The sequence below is a fragment of the Pan paniscus genome, chromosome 15, assembly GCF_029289425.2.
Source record: "Pan paniscus chromosome 15, NHGRI_mPanPan1-v2.0_pri, whole genome shotgun sequence".
Classification (NCBI taxonomy): domain Eukaryota; kingdom Metazoa; phylum Chordata; class Mammalia; order Primates; family Hominidae; genus Pan; species Pan paniscus.
Genome location: NC_073264.2, coordinates 93,766,468 through 93,781,235, shown reverse-complemented (window position 1 = coordinate 93,781,235; position 14,768 = coordinate 93,766,468). Strand labels below are relative to the sequence as shown.

Sequence of the window (14,768 nt, the reverse complement as noted above, 5' to 3'; positions counted from 1 at the left end):
CCCTTCAAGGATCTTTCGACTCTCATGTCTATCTAGATGGAATTGGAGTCCCACAGGGGGTACCTGATAGATTCAAAGCCCGAGACCCAGTAGCTGCAGGATTTGAATCATTATTTCCAATGGTAGCTATTAATAAAAATGTAGCTTGGATAAATTACATCTATTATAACCAGCAGCGATTTATTAATTACACTAGGGATGCTATCCAAGGAATAGCTGAACAATTAGGGCCTACTAGCCAAATGGCTTGGGAAAACAGAATGGCCCTAGATATGATATTAGCAGAAAAAGGTGGAGTTTGTGTTATGATAGGAACCCAATGCTGCACCTACATTCCCAACAATACAGCTCCTGATGGAACAATTACAAAAGCTTTACAAGGTCTTACCTCCTTATCAGATGAATTAGCCACAAATTCTGGGATAACTGACCCTTTCACAGGATGGTTAGGGCAATGGTTTGGTAGATGGAAAGGACTCATGGCCTCTATTGTTACCTCTCTTGCAATCGCAATAGCTGTGCTTATTCTTGTTGGATGCTGCATCATACCCTGCATTCGTGGACTAGTCCAAAGACTTATAGAGACAGCTAGTAACAAAACCTTTCCTAGTTCTTCCCAATCCTATAGTAACAAATTCTTCCCCGTGAATGAACACGAAATCCGAGTCATATTAGATAGGTTTAAAGCAGAACATGTATAAATTCAAGAGGAGGAAATTGTTGTTGACAACAAATAGTTCCTCTTCAAAGAGTTTCTGTGCCTGGTTCTTTGTTCTATTCTAAAAGCTAATCATACCCATTCATCTATCAGCCCTCCCTCTCTCTGCTGTGCCCAAACACCCCAAAATGTACTATACCTGTGCTTCCTGTCAAAGGCCCACCCTTGCCTCCTTTGATGATGTCAACTGTAGCCAATCGGAATTAGCCTAGATTGTGCGGTCTGACCCCAGCCCACAGGGGGAAGACACAGGAACAGGGTCTGCGTTAGGGATAAGAAAATCCTGTTCTCCTTTGTTTTGCATGCTCCCCCTTGCCTCTGCCTTGCATGCAGGAAGCGCCCTTCTACAGAAGTAAATTGCCTTGCTGAGAAAACTTTTGCCTGAGTGCTGGGTTCACTTTGTGGCACTGAAAATTTGTTTCTAACAGAACAGGAAGGATGGGAAGGCATGGCCTTATCAAATTATAAGGATGCTAAAAGTCAGGGATTACACCCAGGTACCAAAGGAAAGCTCATAGCAGGCTCTGGAGGGAACACATGGAAAGTGGTGCCAGTGCCCACCTAAGGTCAGAGACATCTGACACTCTAAGATTGGAGCCCACAGGAGGATGCTCTGGGGGATCCTGTAGACCTCAACCTCCCCAAAGGGGATGCTCTTGGCAGAGGTTATGAGGTCTAGTACTAAGCCCTCCTTAGAATTTTCTCTTGCAGTTGCAATGGCTGCTTGACCCCCAAATTGTTTAGAATCTGGAGTTTACTGTCTACTGGGAAAGTGGGATGGTGTTGCATGGATCCCACTTGTGCTGCTGTTCTGAGCAAGGAGCCTGGTTAATGTGTGATGCCCTCCTTTGGTACTGTTTGGCTCCAGCACTCTTTGGAGTCTGGGGAGGTCTGGCCTTTAACAACCAAACTGCTTTACCCAAAATTTTGGTTCATAGCCTTCATTGGCTTATCTATTGGGGTAAAGTAAAACCAGTAAGCTTGTATTGCTATCTCATGGCTAAGGTTCCGAGCTACTGGATTTTCATTTATGTGTGTGTATACACATCTAGATGTGTTTATTTGTATGTACACTTACTGTTATATGTTGTCTACCAAAACTGGCAGAAAGTCTAGCACCTTTTAAAGGGTCTGAATAGGAAACATTTGTTATCGATTGTTTCTAAGGGCAGCCACTATGAGACTTCAAAAGAACCTTGGTTTTTCACAATCTTTTATGAACATTTCCTTTCTATTGATCCCAGGTCCTTAGACAAAAACTCAATCAATTGTCAACCATAAAATATTTAAATTTACCTATAGCCTGGAACACTGCTCCCCACCCCCAACAGTTTTCAAGTTGTCCCACCTTTCTGAAACAAACCAATGTATTCATGTATTCCTTAATTGTATTTGACTGATGTCTCATGCCTCCCTAAAATCTATAAAACCAAGCTGCACCCCAACCACCTTGGGCACATGTTCTCAGGACCTCCTGAGGGCTGGGTCATGGGCCATGGTCACTCATATTTGGTTCAGAATAAATCTCTTAAAATATTTTACAGAGTTTGACTCTTTTCATCGACAGTAAAACAAGAAGTATTGTAAAAAAAAATGCATCAGAAGTTTGGTAATTCTTTTTTTTTTTTTTTTTTTTTGAGACGGAGTCTCGCTCTGTCACCCAGGCTGGAGTGCAGTGGCGTAATCTTGGCTCACTGCAAGCTCCGCCTTCCGGGTTCACGCCATTCTCCTGCCTCAGCCTCCTGAGTAGCTGGGACGGGGTTTCACCGTGTTAACCAGGATGGTCTCCATCTCCTGACCTGGTGATCCACCCACCTTGGTCTCCCAAAGTGCTGGGATTACAGGCATGAGCAACTGTGCCCGGCCCAGCAATTCTTTTTTAAATATAGTTAAGCATGAAGCTGGATTTAGTGCAAAGCCAAATCTCACATACATGCTTGCATTGCTTCACACTATGTTTACTCTTTTGCATGGATAGTGCTGGAGTACTTATTGGCCATGTGCCTAAAGTCAATTTCTTAATTGCACAGGCTGTATGAAAATATTGGCGAACTTAAGGATACTGAATTATGTGTCAGGATTAAAATATTCATTATGTGGGTTTTTGGGGGCCCTAGGTAACACTGTAGCCTCCAGGGTAAATTGAGTAGGAAAACTTAGGGTTGGTTTCCTGTTTATTTGTTTTTGACTTCTAGTTTTCATTCACTTGCTGTTTATTCTCCTCTGGCTTTGCTTGTGTATCCATATGTATAAAACTATGATTTTTTTTAGTTCCTAGTGGAAGGCTTTCATTTGGTTCTGTGAATAGTTATTTTGTTTCCCATGTATTTCTAGCAAATCATCATTCATTCCATTTATCTGGAATTCCAAAGCTACCTTTGTCGGGCCCACAGGAATTAATGGAGCACACCAACTTTCTACCTTTAAACAAACTTTTTGGATTTTAGGCTTCCTGATAATTTAAGTGTCCTGCGTATACTCTTGTAAATAGAATTTGAGTCATATTTCTCTCTCTCTGCCTAACGTCTCCACAATTTGTAAACTGTTTGTGAATATTCTTAATTCATGGCAATGTGTTTGTTTGCATATGGTCAGGCAGGGTCGCTAGGGCCACTCAGAGAGAGAACCCAGAAACCTGGCATGCCAGCAAAAGGGTAAGAGTTTCTTACTAGTCAGTCTCTGGCTTCTTTCTCTCTGTGCAAACTGGTTAAATATAAAGGAAAAGTCACTGTTTGTCTCCTCTGTAAAGTTTTACATTAATTGGTTTAATAATAATAAAAGCTTAAGTCAAATATTTTGTCAGAAAAGTAAAAAATGTAATGCCTTTTATTTAGTTCATGTGACTTGAGTAATCTTTGGGAAATAAAGACAGTTTTAAAGATTATTGGTAAAACACAAATGTCTTCAAAATGTAAACATGTGGTCCAAATTATGTTCAAATATTGGGTTTGCTAAATGCTTGAAGGTCATAAGTTGCTTCTTTGCCTTTTGAAAATTGTTTAACTTGCCTGCTTTCCAGCTAGGTAAGGCCTGGGGACATGAGGAGTTGGCCACGCTTCTAGCTATGCTGGAAACAGTCAAACTTTATCAGAACTAACTTACCAGGTTTTACTTTAAAATTCGCCATTATAACATGCAGTTAAGACTACTAGAGGCCGGGCGTGGTGGCTCAGGCCTGTAATCCAGCACTTTGGCAGGCCAAGGCGGGCAGATCACGAGGTCAGGAGATTGAGACCATCCTGGCTAACACGATGAAACCCCGTCTCTACTAAAAATACAAAAAATTAGCCAGGCGCTTGTAGTCCCAGCTGCTTGGGAGGCTGAGGCAGGAGAATGGTGTGAACCTGGGAGGCAGAGACTGCAGTGAGCTGAGATTGCGCCACTGCACTCCAGCCTGGGCAACAGAGTGAGACTCCATCCCCCCGCAAAAAAAAAAAAGACTACTAGAAACAGTTTTACATGCAAGGTATATAAGAACAGTAGAATGTGTGTGTGTTTTTTTTGTAAAAGGTTATAAAAGGTTTCTACTTCTTTAAAATTTCTGAGTCATTTTGGGAAAATAAATAATTTATGGTACTCTGGAATTCCAAAATCAAACTTCAGTTTCAAAATTGTCTTTCCTGATGCCTGATTTTTTGGATGGATCAGAGGGCCCCTGAAAACATCCAGAAAGGAGGTAAACAGGATTATTTGACATGTTTAGGTACACGAGATTGCCAAAATGATGTTTGATCTTCCTTAGGTTATATTTTTGTGAATAATACTAATATGTGTTACAAAATTGTATGGGATTTCTAAAATGTTAATGTCTAAGTATATGCTATCAATTATAATTATGATTATTATGCTAAGTGATTATAAATCACACACAAAAAACAAATTTTCTTCTCAGTGCTATGTACCTAATTTGGAAAAACAACTAGTATCCAAGATAATATAAGTCTAATGTTAATTAAGCATGGCCTCATGGAGAACCAGGATGGCCACCTTGTCCTTCCTGAGTCCTTAAAGCTTTTATTATTAAGAGTTCTGCATTCCATGACTCAACATGGAAAAAATAAAATGATCCAAATTGAATACATTGATGTAGTGGCTTACAAATTACTGAAATTGTTTATAACCAATGTTTGATCCCATATTCCTGGGAAAACAATTAAAGCTTCGGGTACAATTGGTCACCTGGAGGCCACTTAAACATTTTACAAAGGGATTTCATTCAACTGGTATTTTCAATGCATGTGTTCTGGTTGTATAAAAGCTTTTCCATGCAAGAGGGCTGATGTTATAACAGTAGATTATTATGCTATAGTGTATTTTCACCAGGTAAAAAAGCTTTTATAGTTTAGATCTTCTGAGAACATCAGAGAAAGACTGTCCTTGCCATCCACATTGCAACAAAACTTCGGGACCTGGAACTTTGGGTTCATAATCTCAAAACTGTGAAGGGTCCCTCCATACTCTTGGAACTGTATACCCATTGGAACCCTTGGGGTAAGGCTAACCAGGGGTGTTTCTCCCCAGAAGAGGATGGCATCCTTGATGTGAACAGCTTTTCCCAAGTTCACAGATTAAGGCCTCCACTATCATGAAACTCTTATCTTTGAATATTTTCCCTTGCTTATGCCTCTGTGAACAATAGAAGTGGAAAAGGGGTCTGTTTTGTGCACTTACGGGGTGTACTTTTATTCGCGCAGGAGTTTGCAGCCAGCCTTATACATGAAGAACCTTATACTTTGATGGATAAAGGATAAAGGCCCAATGCAGGTTAAAAAAAACTTTAATGGTACCTCATTATGGCTGCCTCACAATCAGTCAGAAACAAAACATTGGTTCATTTCTCTTAACCCACATCACAGGTTAAAGATATCATTGCCAGGAGGCCTTCACTCTTCTAGAAGGGCATAATTTATTAGGTCCTTTTTCCATGGTTTAAAGTAAAAGAAGCAATGATTAGCAATATATCCCTTATGACAGGCTCTACAGCAAATTCTCCTGTAAAGGCTACAGTTACACAACAGACTTTAAATTTTTTTGTGAAAGTTATGATAGAATTGGCTGAACAAAGACATATCTGTGCAGCTGCTGGCACATGTGGCCTATGGAGAAATACAGCAAATGAAGATTATAGAAATTCAGTGCTAGGGGATTAACAAAGAAACTGCTTAGTTAAGTCATTCTTTGGCCTCTTTGATTGTAGGAGGTTTGGCTTGTGGGGACCTTGGGTAAGGAGCATACTCCAATTTCTTACTATTATCCTCCCAATAGTCATAGTGATAGTTTCCCTGTTGGGCTGTATTCTCTCAAAGGTTTTAAATGCTTGCATGCAGCCATCTCTAGAATGTCATATGGTCTCTCTCCAACTGGAATAACAGGAGCTGAAAGAAATATGTGACCATGAGGACACCGTAACCTATGAATGATGGGCTAAGTAAGACCAGAAACCCAAAATGATGGTAACAGAGAGTGGCACTAAGGCCCTAAGTTTTGGTCACGTTCTCACCTAAGTGACCAAAGTGAGAACGTGACCAAAAAGGGGGAATTTTTAAATTTATTTATTTTGGTTTTTTTTTTGAGATGGAGTTTTGCTCTTGTTGCCCATGCTGGGGTGCAATGGTACGATCTTGGTTCACTGCAACCTCTGCCTCCCAGGTTCAAGCAATTCTCCTGTTTCAGCCTCCTGAGTAGCTAGGATTACAGGTGCCCGCCACTACGCCCAGCTAATTTTTGGTATTTTTAGTAGAGACGGGGTTTCACCATGTTGGCCAGGCTGGTCTTGAACTCCTGACCTCAAGTGATCCACCTGCCTCGGCCTCCCAAAGTGCTGGGATTACAGGTGTGGGCCACCGTGCCTGGCCAGGAATTTGTTAAACAAAATTCTGGCAGGCTGTTGTTTTGGACTAAGCTCATGCACTAGGCCCCAACAAACCAAACCAAAATGGTATCATTTGTGCTAAGACTTTAAGGAAACACATAGGTTTTAGAACAGACCAGGTTTTCTTCTTTTCTCCTGCAAATCTCTGTAACAAACATTCTTGACAGCATAGGTATCCACCCCCTGAAGTTCCCATTAAATCTTTTAACCAATTTCATTTCCTCTCGCATAGAGACCATCAAGCTTCAGATGAACAGGCAACAAAGGTTCCAGCCATTTGCAGGTGAATACACCAACCCTGCCCATCAAGAAGCTATCCTGCCTCCACTATACAGAGCAGGGTGAGAGTTCCTTGATCCCCAATAGGTAGGGACTACACCCCAAGCCAGCATGAAGCAGTTACAGAAAAAAAAAGATCATTGGTCCCTCTGCCTCCTATAAAGATTTATGGGGATCACCTCTCTCAGGGAAGATATGAGGCAGGAAAAATAGGGTCTGGAGGCAGGGAACATAAGGCTGATTCACACTTCAGTTATAACAGGAAATATCCTCTCCATACAGTGTAGGCCAAGTAAAAGACTTTGTAACTTTACGTCATCCTCTTCATTTACATAGGGTGTACCCCAAGTAACCAGTGGACTCCTCTAGAGGGTATTTAATACTCCCAAAATTCTGTAACGGTGCCCTTGAGGCCCTATGCTTGGGCCCGCTCCCACCCTGTGGAGTGTACTTTCATTTTCAATAAACCCCTTCATTCCTTCCTTGCTTTGTGCATTTTGTCCAATTCTCTGTTCAAGACACCAAGAACCTGGACACGCTCCACCGGTGACATTATCAGCCTCGCTTTTCCTGCCCATCTGGACTCAGGAGGGTCCTACGTAGGTGGGGAGGGGGTGCTCTAGGTTGAGCATGGTTTTCTTCAGAGGCAGCAGGGGTTGTGGGCCTGGAGCCCACTGCTGGACCCCAACACATACCACCCCATTTTTAACCAGCCCTTGTCAAGGTCCCGTAGCTTAAGTCATTGACTTATGGCACCAAAGTGTATTTTTAAATTCTCACTGACCCAAAACCAGTTCTGAATAAACAGGCAGTTCTCAGGGTGGTTAACAGACACCCGCTCCACCCAGCAGCTGCTTAGTAATCACAAGCTACCTCCCATGAAGGGGGATCAGCCCCTGTTGCTGCCCCTACAGGAAGTTTCTTCTAGAACCCCTGCAATGGGAGGCCTGGTCCACGCAGGACTCCAGGCTGTCCTTGAAGCTGATAATACAGGAAGCTGAGAGACAGGCCGTGAGCCAGAGGGGCAGGTGTGGAAGGGAGGGGCTCTTATCAGATAGTGTGAGAAAGCCTCAGAGCCAACACATCCCCTGTGGTTCCCAGAGGGGCCTGTGCCCTCTCTCTGCATCCTCTGGGCCACACCCCTCCCTCTGGGGCTTCCCTGTGAAGTCCCCTGCACCCACCCAGGGTTGCATGTGATGTTTGCTGCAACCAGATAACCTCCTGCAGGGCCGGGTCTACTCACCTACTGACACAGTAGAATGCAATCAGTCTGAAGATGTCCTCAAACACAAGAGCCGAGCCTTCCAGGTACAATACTGGGGAGAGACAAGAAGGGCCCTGGGTGAGGTGAGTATCCTGCCAAGGAAAATGGGGGAAGGAGGTGGCAAGGACGGGGTCGGGGGGCGTGTCTGCTGCACACATTCTGGGTCCCATGCTGGGCTGCATGCGGCCCCCATACACATCAGCTGCCAGCTGGACCTTAGGTAAGTGAGAAATGGAATTCCTTGTCAATCCACTGAGATTTCAGGAGATTACCTGTTTGTATTGGTCCATTTTCATGCTGCTGATAAAGACATACCCGGGCCGGGTACAGTGGCTCATGCTTGTAATCCCAGCACTTTGGGAGGCTGAGATGGGCGAATCACAAGGTCAGGAGTTCAAGACCAGCCTGGCCAACATGGTGAAACCTGTCTCTACTAAAAATACAAAAATTTAGCCGGTGTGGTGGCAGGCACCTGTAATCCCAGCTACTTGGGAGGCTGAGGCAGGACAATCACTTGAACCCGGGAGGCGGAGGTTGCAGAGAGCCGAGACTGCACCACAGCATTTCGCCTGGGCAACAGAGTGAGACTCTGTCTCAAAAAAAAAAAAAAAAGACATACCAGAGACTGGATGATTTATATATATATAAAAAAAGAGGTTTAATGGACTCACAGTTCTATGTGGCTGGTGAGGCCTCATAATTACGGTGGAAGGCGAAAGGCACGTCTTAATGATGGCAGACAGAGAATGACAGCCAAGCGAAAGGGGTTTCCCCTTATAAAGCCATCAGATCTCGTGAGCCTTATTCACTACCAGGAGAACAGTATGGGGGAAACCGCCCCCATGATTCAATTATCTCCCACCAGGTCCCTCCCACAACTCGTGGGAATTATGGGAGCTATAATTCAAGGTGAGATTTGGGTGAGGACACAGCCAAACCATGTCACTGTTAGGATAGCTGGTGTTAATATACACTCATCATTTTTGACAAAATAACACAGAAGTTTCTAGACTGTAAATGCAGAATTAAACATTTAATAGATCACAGTCATCCCAAGCAACAGTCTTAGAACTTGGCAATTCTGAGGCCCAGGAGAGGCCAGGAGGAAGGGTGTTGCCCAGTTCTGTCTCAGCCTCCAGGAGGAACATGGGTCTGGGGCACTGAAGTGGGGCCACTGGCCTGTCACCCAGATCTCCAGGGCCTCTCAGAACCTGAATGGCCGCACAGCTCACCCAAGGGCGAGGGCTACCCTGATGTTTTACAGCTCTGGCAAGGAAGAGGGATCAAAGCATTTGTTCAAAATCCATGCCAAGGTGGATGGGGCTCCTCGGAGGGGCAGGGTGCCAGGATGCCACCGCCAGTGCCTGCAGCTGGGGCCAGACTGACCAGTGGAGAACACGCCACCATGCTCTGCCCTGCTTGGGAGAGCCAGGGCGAAGGGCCCAGAGAGGCTCAGCAGGTTGTTGGAGGTCCCACTGTTCATCAGTGCCCCACAGGCACCTGCCCCACAACTCCTGACTCATCCTCACACTCAAATGGTCATGCTCCCTGCACGTGGGAGCCCCACATGAGCGCTCTCTGGCTCCAGAGGGGCCAGGAAACACGTGCATGTCCCACTGTGGTCCTGGTCTCCCGAGGTGCTAGTTTCCATGTGATGGAGAGGGAAGGCAGGACCCGGCTTCCAGGTCTGGCTCTGAGCCTGGAACAGACAATGAGGCTTAGAGCGCGCCCTTTCCCACCTCAGTGCCTCTGTCCTTCCACCTGTAAAGGGAAAGGAGTTCTTCCCTAAAGCCACACGCACATAGGTGACATCAGTTTGCGGACCTGTTTTCAAAGCCCAGGACAGCACTCCACAGCATTAGAGGTCTGTGAGATGCTTATAGTGATACGCGAACCAACATGTTGTGTTCAATTAGCTTCATTTTTATATTTGCCTTCTTTCTGCATATCAAACACTGTTCTTAACAGTTCACATAATTAAAAAAATTATATTTGTCTATGGCAAGGAGATAGAGACAAAATTTTAAAAGAGAATTTAAATAAAATATTAACTAGATGGTGGTACAGGAGGTATTTGGAGGATGCCTACAAATGACTTAAGTCTGAGAGACCCTAGCTGGTGGTGTTGGAATTCACAGGATGCCCCGGGCATCCCAGTGCCACCTAGTGCCCGCATCTGGTGCATTGCTGACTCCTTCCACAAGGGGCAGCACAGGTGTGGCCAAGGGAGGCTGGGGTCAAAAGACTTCCGGCAGCAGAGAGGGGAGACAGAGGTTCCATCTGTAAGATGGGAAGGGAAGGAAGGACCTTCCTCAGGAATGCCTGGCGTGGGTTAGTGGCAATGCACACAAAAAGCCCAGCCTACATATCAGGCATACTCAACAATCAGCGGCTTTCCTTCCCATTGAGGCACGGCCTGATCTTTGCAGAACACAGATAAACTTTGAAGACGAAGTCAGTCACGCCCCCTTCTGTGCCCCCTGGCACTTTACACAAAGCCCTGGACTCCCTTCCTGAAACAGCATCCTTATAAGGCTTTGGTATCTAGTCCACTTGCTGGGTTAGCCGCTAGTGCAGGAACTAGGGCTTATTCGCTTTGGCAGCCAGGGCCCAACACGACGCTAGACGCAGAGGCCCAATTACTGTTTTACTGTTAAAACCCCAGATTTGTAAAATCATAAGTAATGCTTAAGGCTCATGCTTGTTTCTTTGCAATTAAACCTCTCCCCTGGCCCCAGCCCCTGCCCTTTCTGCCACCTTTCCATTCCTGACTATGCAAACAGCATCCCTTCACATGAAGGCGACACACGGGGAGACCCTGCATGCTGGGGCAGGGTTTGGTCCATCTTTGAGTCTCCCTTAGCATCCAGCACAGTGCATGGGAGACTGATGAATGTTTACTAAAAGTCTGTCTGGGAAAGACACCCTAGAGGGGTAAAGGCCACAGGGGCATCATGGACAGGGTCTTGGACCTCTTACCACGTGGCTGATGGCCCTTCCCTCTAGGGCCCCAAAGGGACACCTTGGACTTGAGGAAGTCCCAACAAACAGCCTCGCACCTTTCTAGAACAAAGGTGAGTGCAGATTGGCACAAGACAAACAATCATTTGTTCTGATGGGTGGTGGGCTTAGCTTCTAGACTGCCCCCTGTCCTGTACTGCACTGGCCGGGTGTCTTGCCTGTGGGTTCCTAGGCCACACCACCTGCACGTGAGCATGTGCCGAGGTTGTTGCTTCTCTCTGTGCCTCAGTTTCTTCACCTATAAAACAGGTGATATGGTTTGGATCTGTGTCCCCACCCAAATCTCATGGGCAATTGTAATCCCCAGTGTTGGAGGTGGGGCCTGGTGGGAGGTGATGGCATCATGAGGGTGGGTCCTTCATGAATGGTTTAGCACCACCCCCTTGGTGCTGTTCTCTGATAGAGTTCTCACGAGATTTGCTTGTTTAAAAGTGTGTGGCCCCTGCCCCCCACCTTGCTCTGCTCCCACTACGTGAGACACCTTGTTCCCCCTTTCCTTTAAACCGTGATTGTAAGTTTCCTGAGGCCTCCTCAGAAGCTGAGCAGATACCAGCATCATGCTTCCTGTACAGCCTGCAGAACTACAGTCAATGAAACTTCTTTTCTTATAAATTACCCAGTCTCTTTCTTTATAGCAATGCAACAACAGACGAACACAACAGGGGTAGTAAAGTACCCACCTGTTGAGGATTGACTTGTGTTCCTGCAAAAGATATGTGAATGTGATACATGTGAATACGTGTGAATCTCTAATACATGGGAATATGACCTTATTTGGAAATAGAGTCTTTGTAGATGTAACCAAGCTGACCTCATACTGCATTAGAGTGGGCCCTAAATCCAATGGTTGGTGTCCTCATAAGAAGGCCATGTGATGGGCTGGGTGCGATGGCTCACACATGTAATCCAAGCACTTTGGGAGGCCGAGGCGGGTGGATCACCTGAGTCTGAGACCAGACTGGCCAACATGGTCAAACCTGTCTCTACTAGAAATAAAAAAAATTAGCCAGGAGTGGTAGCGGGTGCCTCGGGGGGCTGAGGCATGAGAATCGCTTGAACCCGGGAGGCAGAGGTGAGATCGTGCCACTGCACTCCAGCCTGGGGGATAGAGCGAGACTCTGTCTCCAAAAAAAAGAAGGTCATGTGAGGGCATGGGACACAGACCCAGCGAGGGGAATGCCATGGGAAGCTGGAGATGGAGATTGCAGTGATGCAAGGAATGCCAGCCAAGGAATGCCAAAGATTGGCAGCAACCACCGGAATCCAGGAGGGAGGCATGGAACAGATGCTTCCGCAGTCTCCAGAAGGAACCAAGCCCGTCCACGCCTTGATTTCCGATTTCTGGCCTCCAGAACTGTGACAGAATGAGTTTATGTTGCTCTAAGGCTCCTAGTTTGTGTAATTTGCAGTGGCAGCCATAAGAAGCGACTACACCACCTCATAAACATCACTGTGAGCATGAAATAAATTATGCCATGGGAGTGGCTTGGAACAGTGCCCGTGTGTTCAGTCAATGGGGATATTACTAAACTGTCATTTTACACATGCAAGGCAATGTGGTGGGAGGCAGGGGTGCAGGGAAAGGGTTTTGTGGACCCACTGGGTCTCATTTCCTATTGCTCCTCAACAGAAATCCTGTCTGTTGGCTGGGCATTTTCTTCCCTATCTCCTGTTCCTACAGTCCTCACTCCCACCTCCTTGCCTCTGCTCATGCTGTTTGTCCTGCACGGAGAATCCCTGCAGCTCCAGAGTCCAGCTCTAGATCCACCTTCTACACCAAAGTCTTTGTTTCCCAGGGATTCCACCCTCTCCCATCAGAAAGCCACATACAGGGTGCGCTGCCCAAAATGCCCATCAGGGAAATGCCGCCCATGTGTTTTACTGTGAGAGGCAGGGGCTGTTGGACTACAGCCGGGGCAGGAACAGGTCTCACTTTTCCCTGTCCCCTGCCCTGAGCCCAACACCATGCCTGCCACACAGTGAGGACCCGTAAAGAACAGTTGGGCGAAAGGGGCCTTCAGGTGTTAAGATCCAGAATGGGCCAAATAAACAGAGACAGAAAGGATATTAGCGGTTGCTTAGGGCTGGGGGTAGGGGGAGATAGGGGGATGCTAGCTAAATGGTATGGGCTTCATTCATTCTCTTTTTTTCTTTCTTTTTATAATGGTAAACTATAAATAATACACAATTTAGCATTTTAACCATTTTTAAGTGTACAGTTCAGTGGCATTGAGTACATTCACGCTGTTACACAACACAAGGTTTCTTTTCTGAGGTGATGAAATGTTCTTAACTGACTGTGATGATGGTTGCACAACTCTGTGATACACTAAAAGCCATCGAATTGTATACTTTAAATTGCTGAATTGTATGATATTTAATACTTAAAATTTTTTTTTCTGCCAGCGCCTTGATCTTGGAAGATATTGAATACATTAAATAAACACATCTGAATAAAGCTGTTATCTAGTAGAAAGATATTGATACATTAAATAAACACATCTGAATAAAGCTGTTATTAAAACCAGAAACACACATACATACACACACACACACACACACACACACACACACACAGACTGAATTTCACTTCCTGCATTCTGTTTTCCTGCGATTTTTTATAATGAGCATATACAACTTCTGTAAGCGGAGACAGTCAAGATTTTTCTCTAAAGCCCATTGGTTTCCAGTGTCCTCTCAGTTCACTCTGCTTTCAGCAGCAGATCAAAACCCTACTAGTACAGCTGAAAAGCCCCCGTGCCACCTACTGTCCAGGAGACCACATCACCCATGAACCTGCCAAGACAGCTCTGATAGAGCCTCAGGCCGTCCAGCACCCGCTTCTGCCCTGGGCAGGGAGCCGGCCAGCCTACTCCTCCCAACAAAATTGCCAGCTCCAGCAGTTCCTGAGACTTGTCACACTGAGTACATTCTCCCATATCCCTCAGCAAAAGCCTCAGGGGAAACATACCAGACCCTGCCCAAACCGTCTCAAGAGGTGAGGTGTGAGAACAGGCACCAGGCAGCCGAACACAATGCACTCCAAGGTGACAGCAGGTGACAACAGACTCTGCCCTGGCTCAGAAGAAAGGAAGCCTTTCACCGGTGACTCACCCTCAAGGCTGGGTCAGGGGCAGGTAGAGATGCTGGGTACACACATGCCAGCCCAGCCCCTGGCACTCACAATCTCAACATCAAAATGGAACATCCATGAAGAACTGAAAGCGATTAGGTGTTTTTGTTTTTAAAGAGGTTCAGTTTTTCAGGAATGGAAAAACTATATATCATATGTTCTTACTTATAAGTGGGAGCTAAGCTATGAGATCGCAAAGGCATAAGAGTGATAGAACGGACTTTGGGGAGTTGGGTGGGAAAGCTGCATGTGGGGTGAGGGATAAAAGGCTACATGTTGAGTAGAGTGTACACTGCTCAGGTGATAGGTGCACCAAAATCTCAGAAATCATCACTAAAGAGCTTATCCATGTAAACAAAACCCACTTGTACCCCCAAATTAAAATAAATAAATTTTTTAAATGCAAGTTTTTTGTATAATTTAATAAACAACTTTAAAAATGCTAAGAGAGAGAGGCTGGGCACGGTGGCTCACACCTGTA

General features: G+C 45.4%; 1 protein-coding gene across 3 annotated transcripts in view; it reads right to left on the bottom strand.

Moving 5' to 3' along the window:
• RIN3 (Ras and Rab interactor 3) overlaps positions 1–14,768 on the bottom strand; it is a 174,930-nt gene that overhangs the window by 65,184 nt on the left and 94,978 nt on the right. For all 3 annotated transcript variants that reach the window (XM_008958212.4, XM_003832783.4, XM_055097966.2), the window contains one exon: positions 8,113–8,185. In XM_008958212.4, coding sequence (XP_008956460.1) covers positions 8,113–8,185 — 73 coding nt within the window. The remainder of the gene's footprint in view (positions 1–8,112; positions 8,186–14,768) is intronic.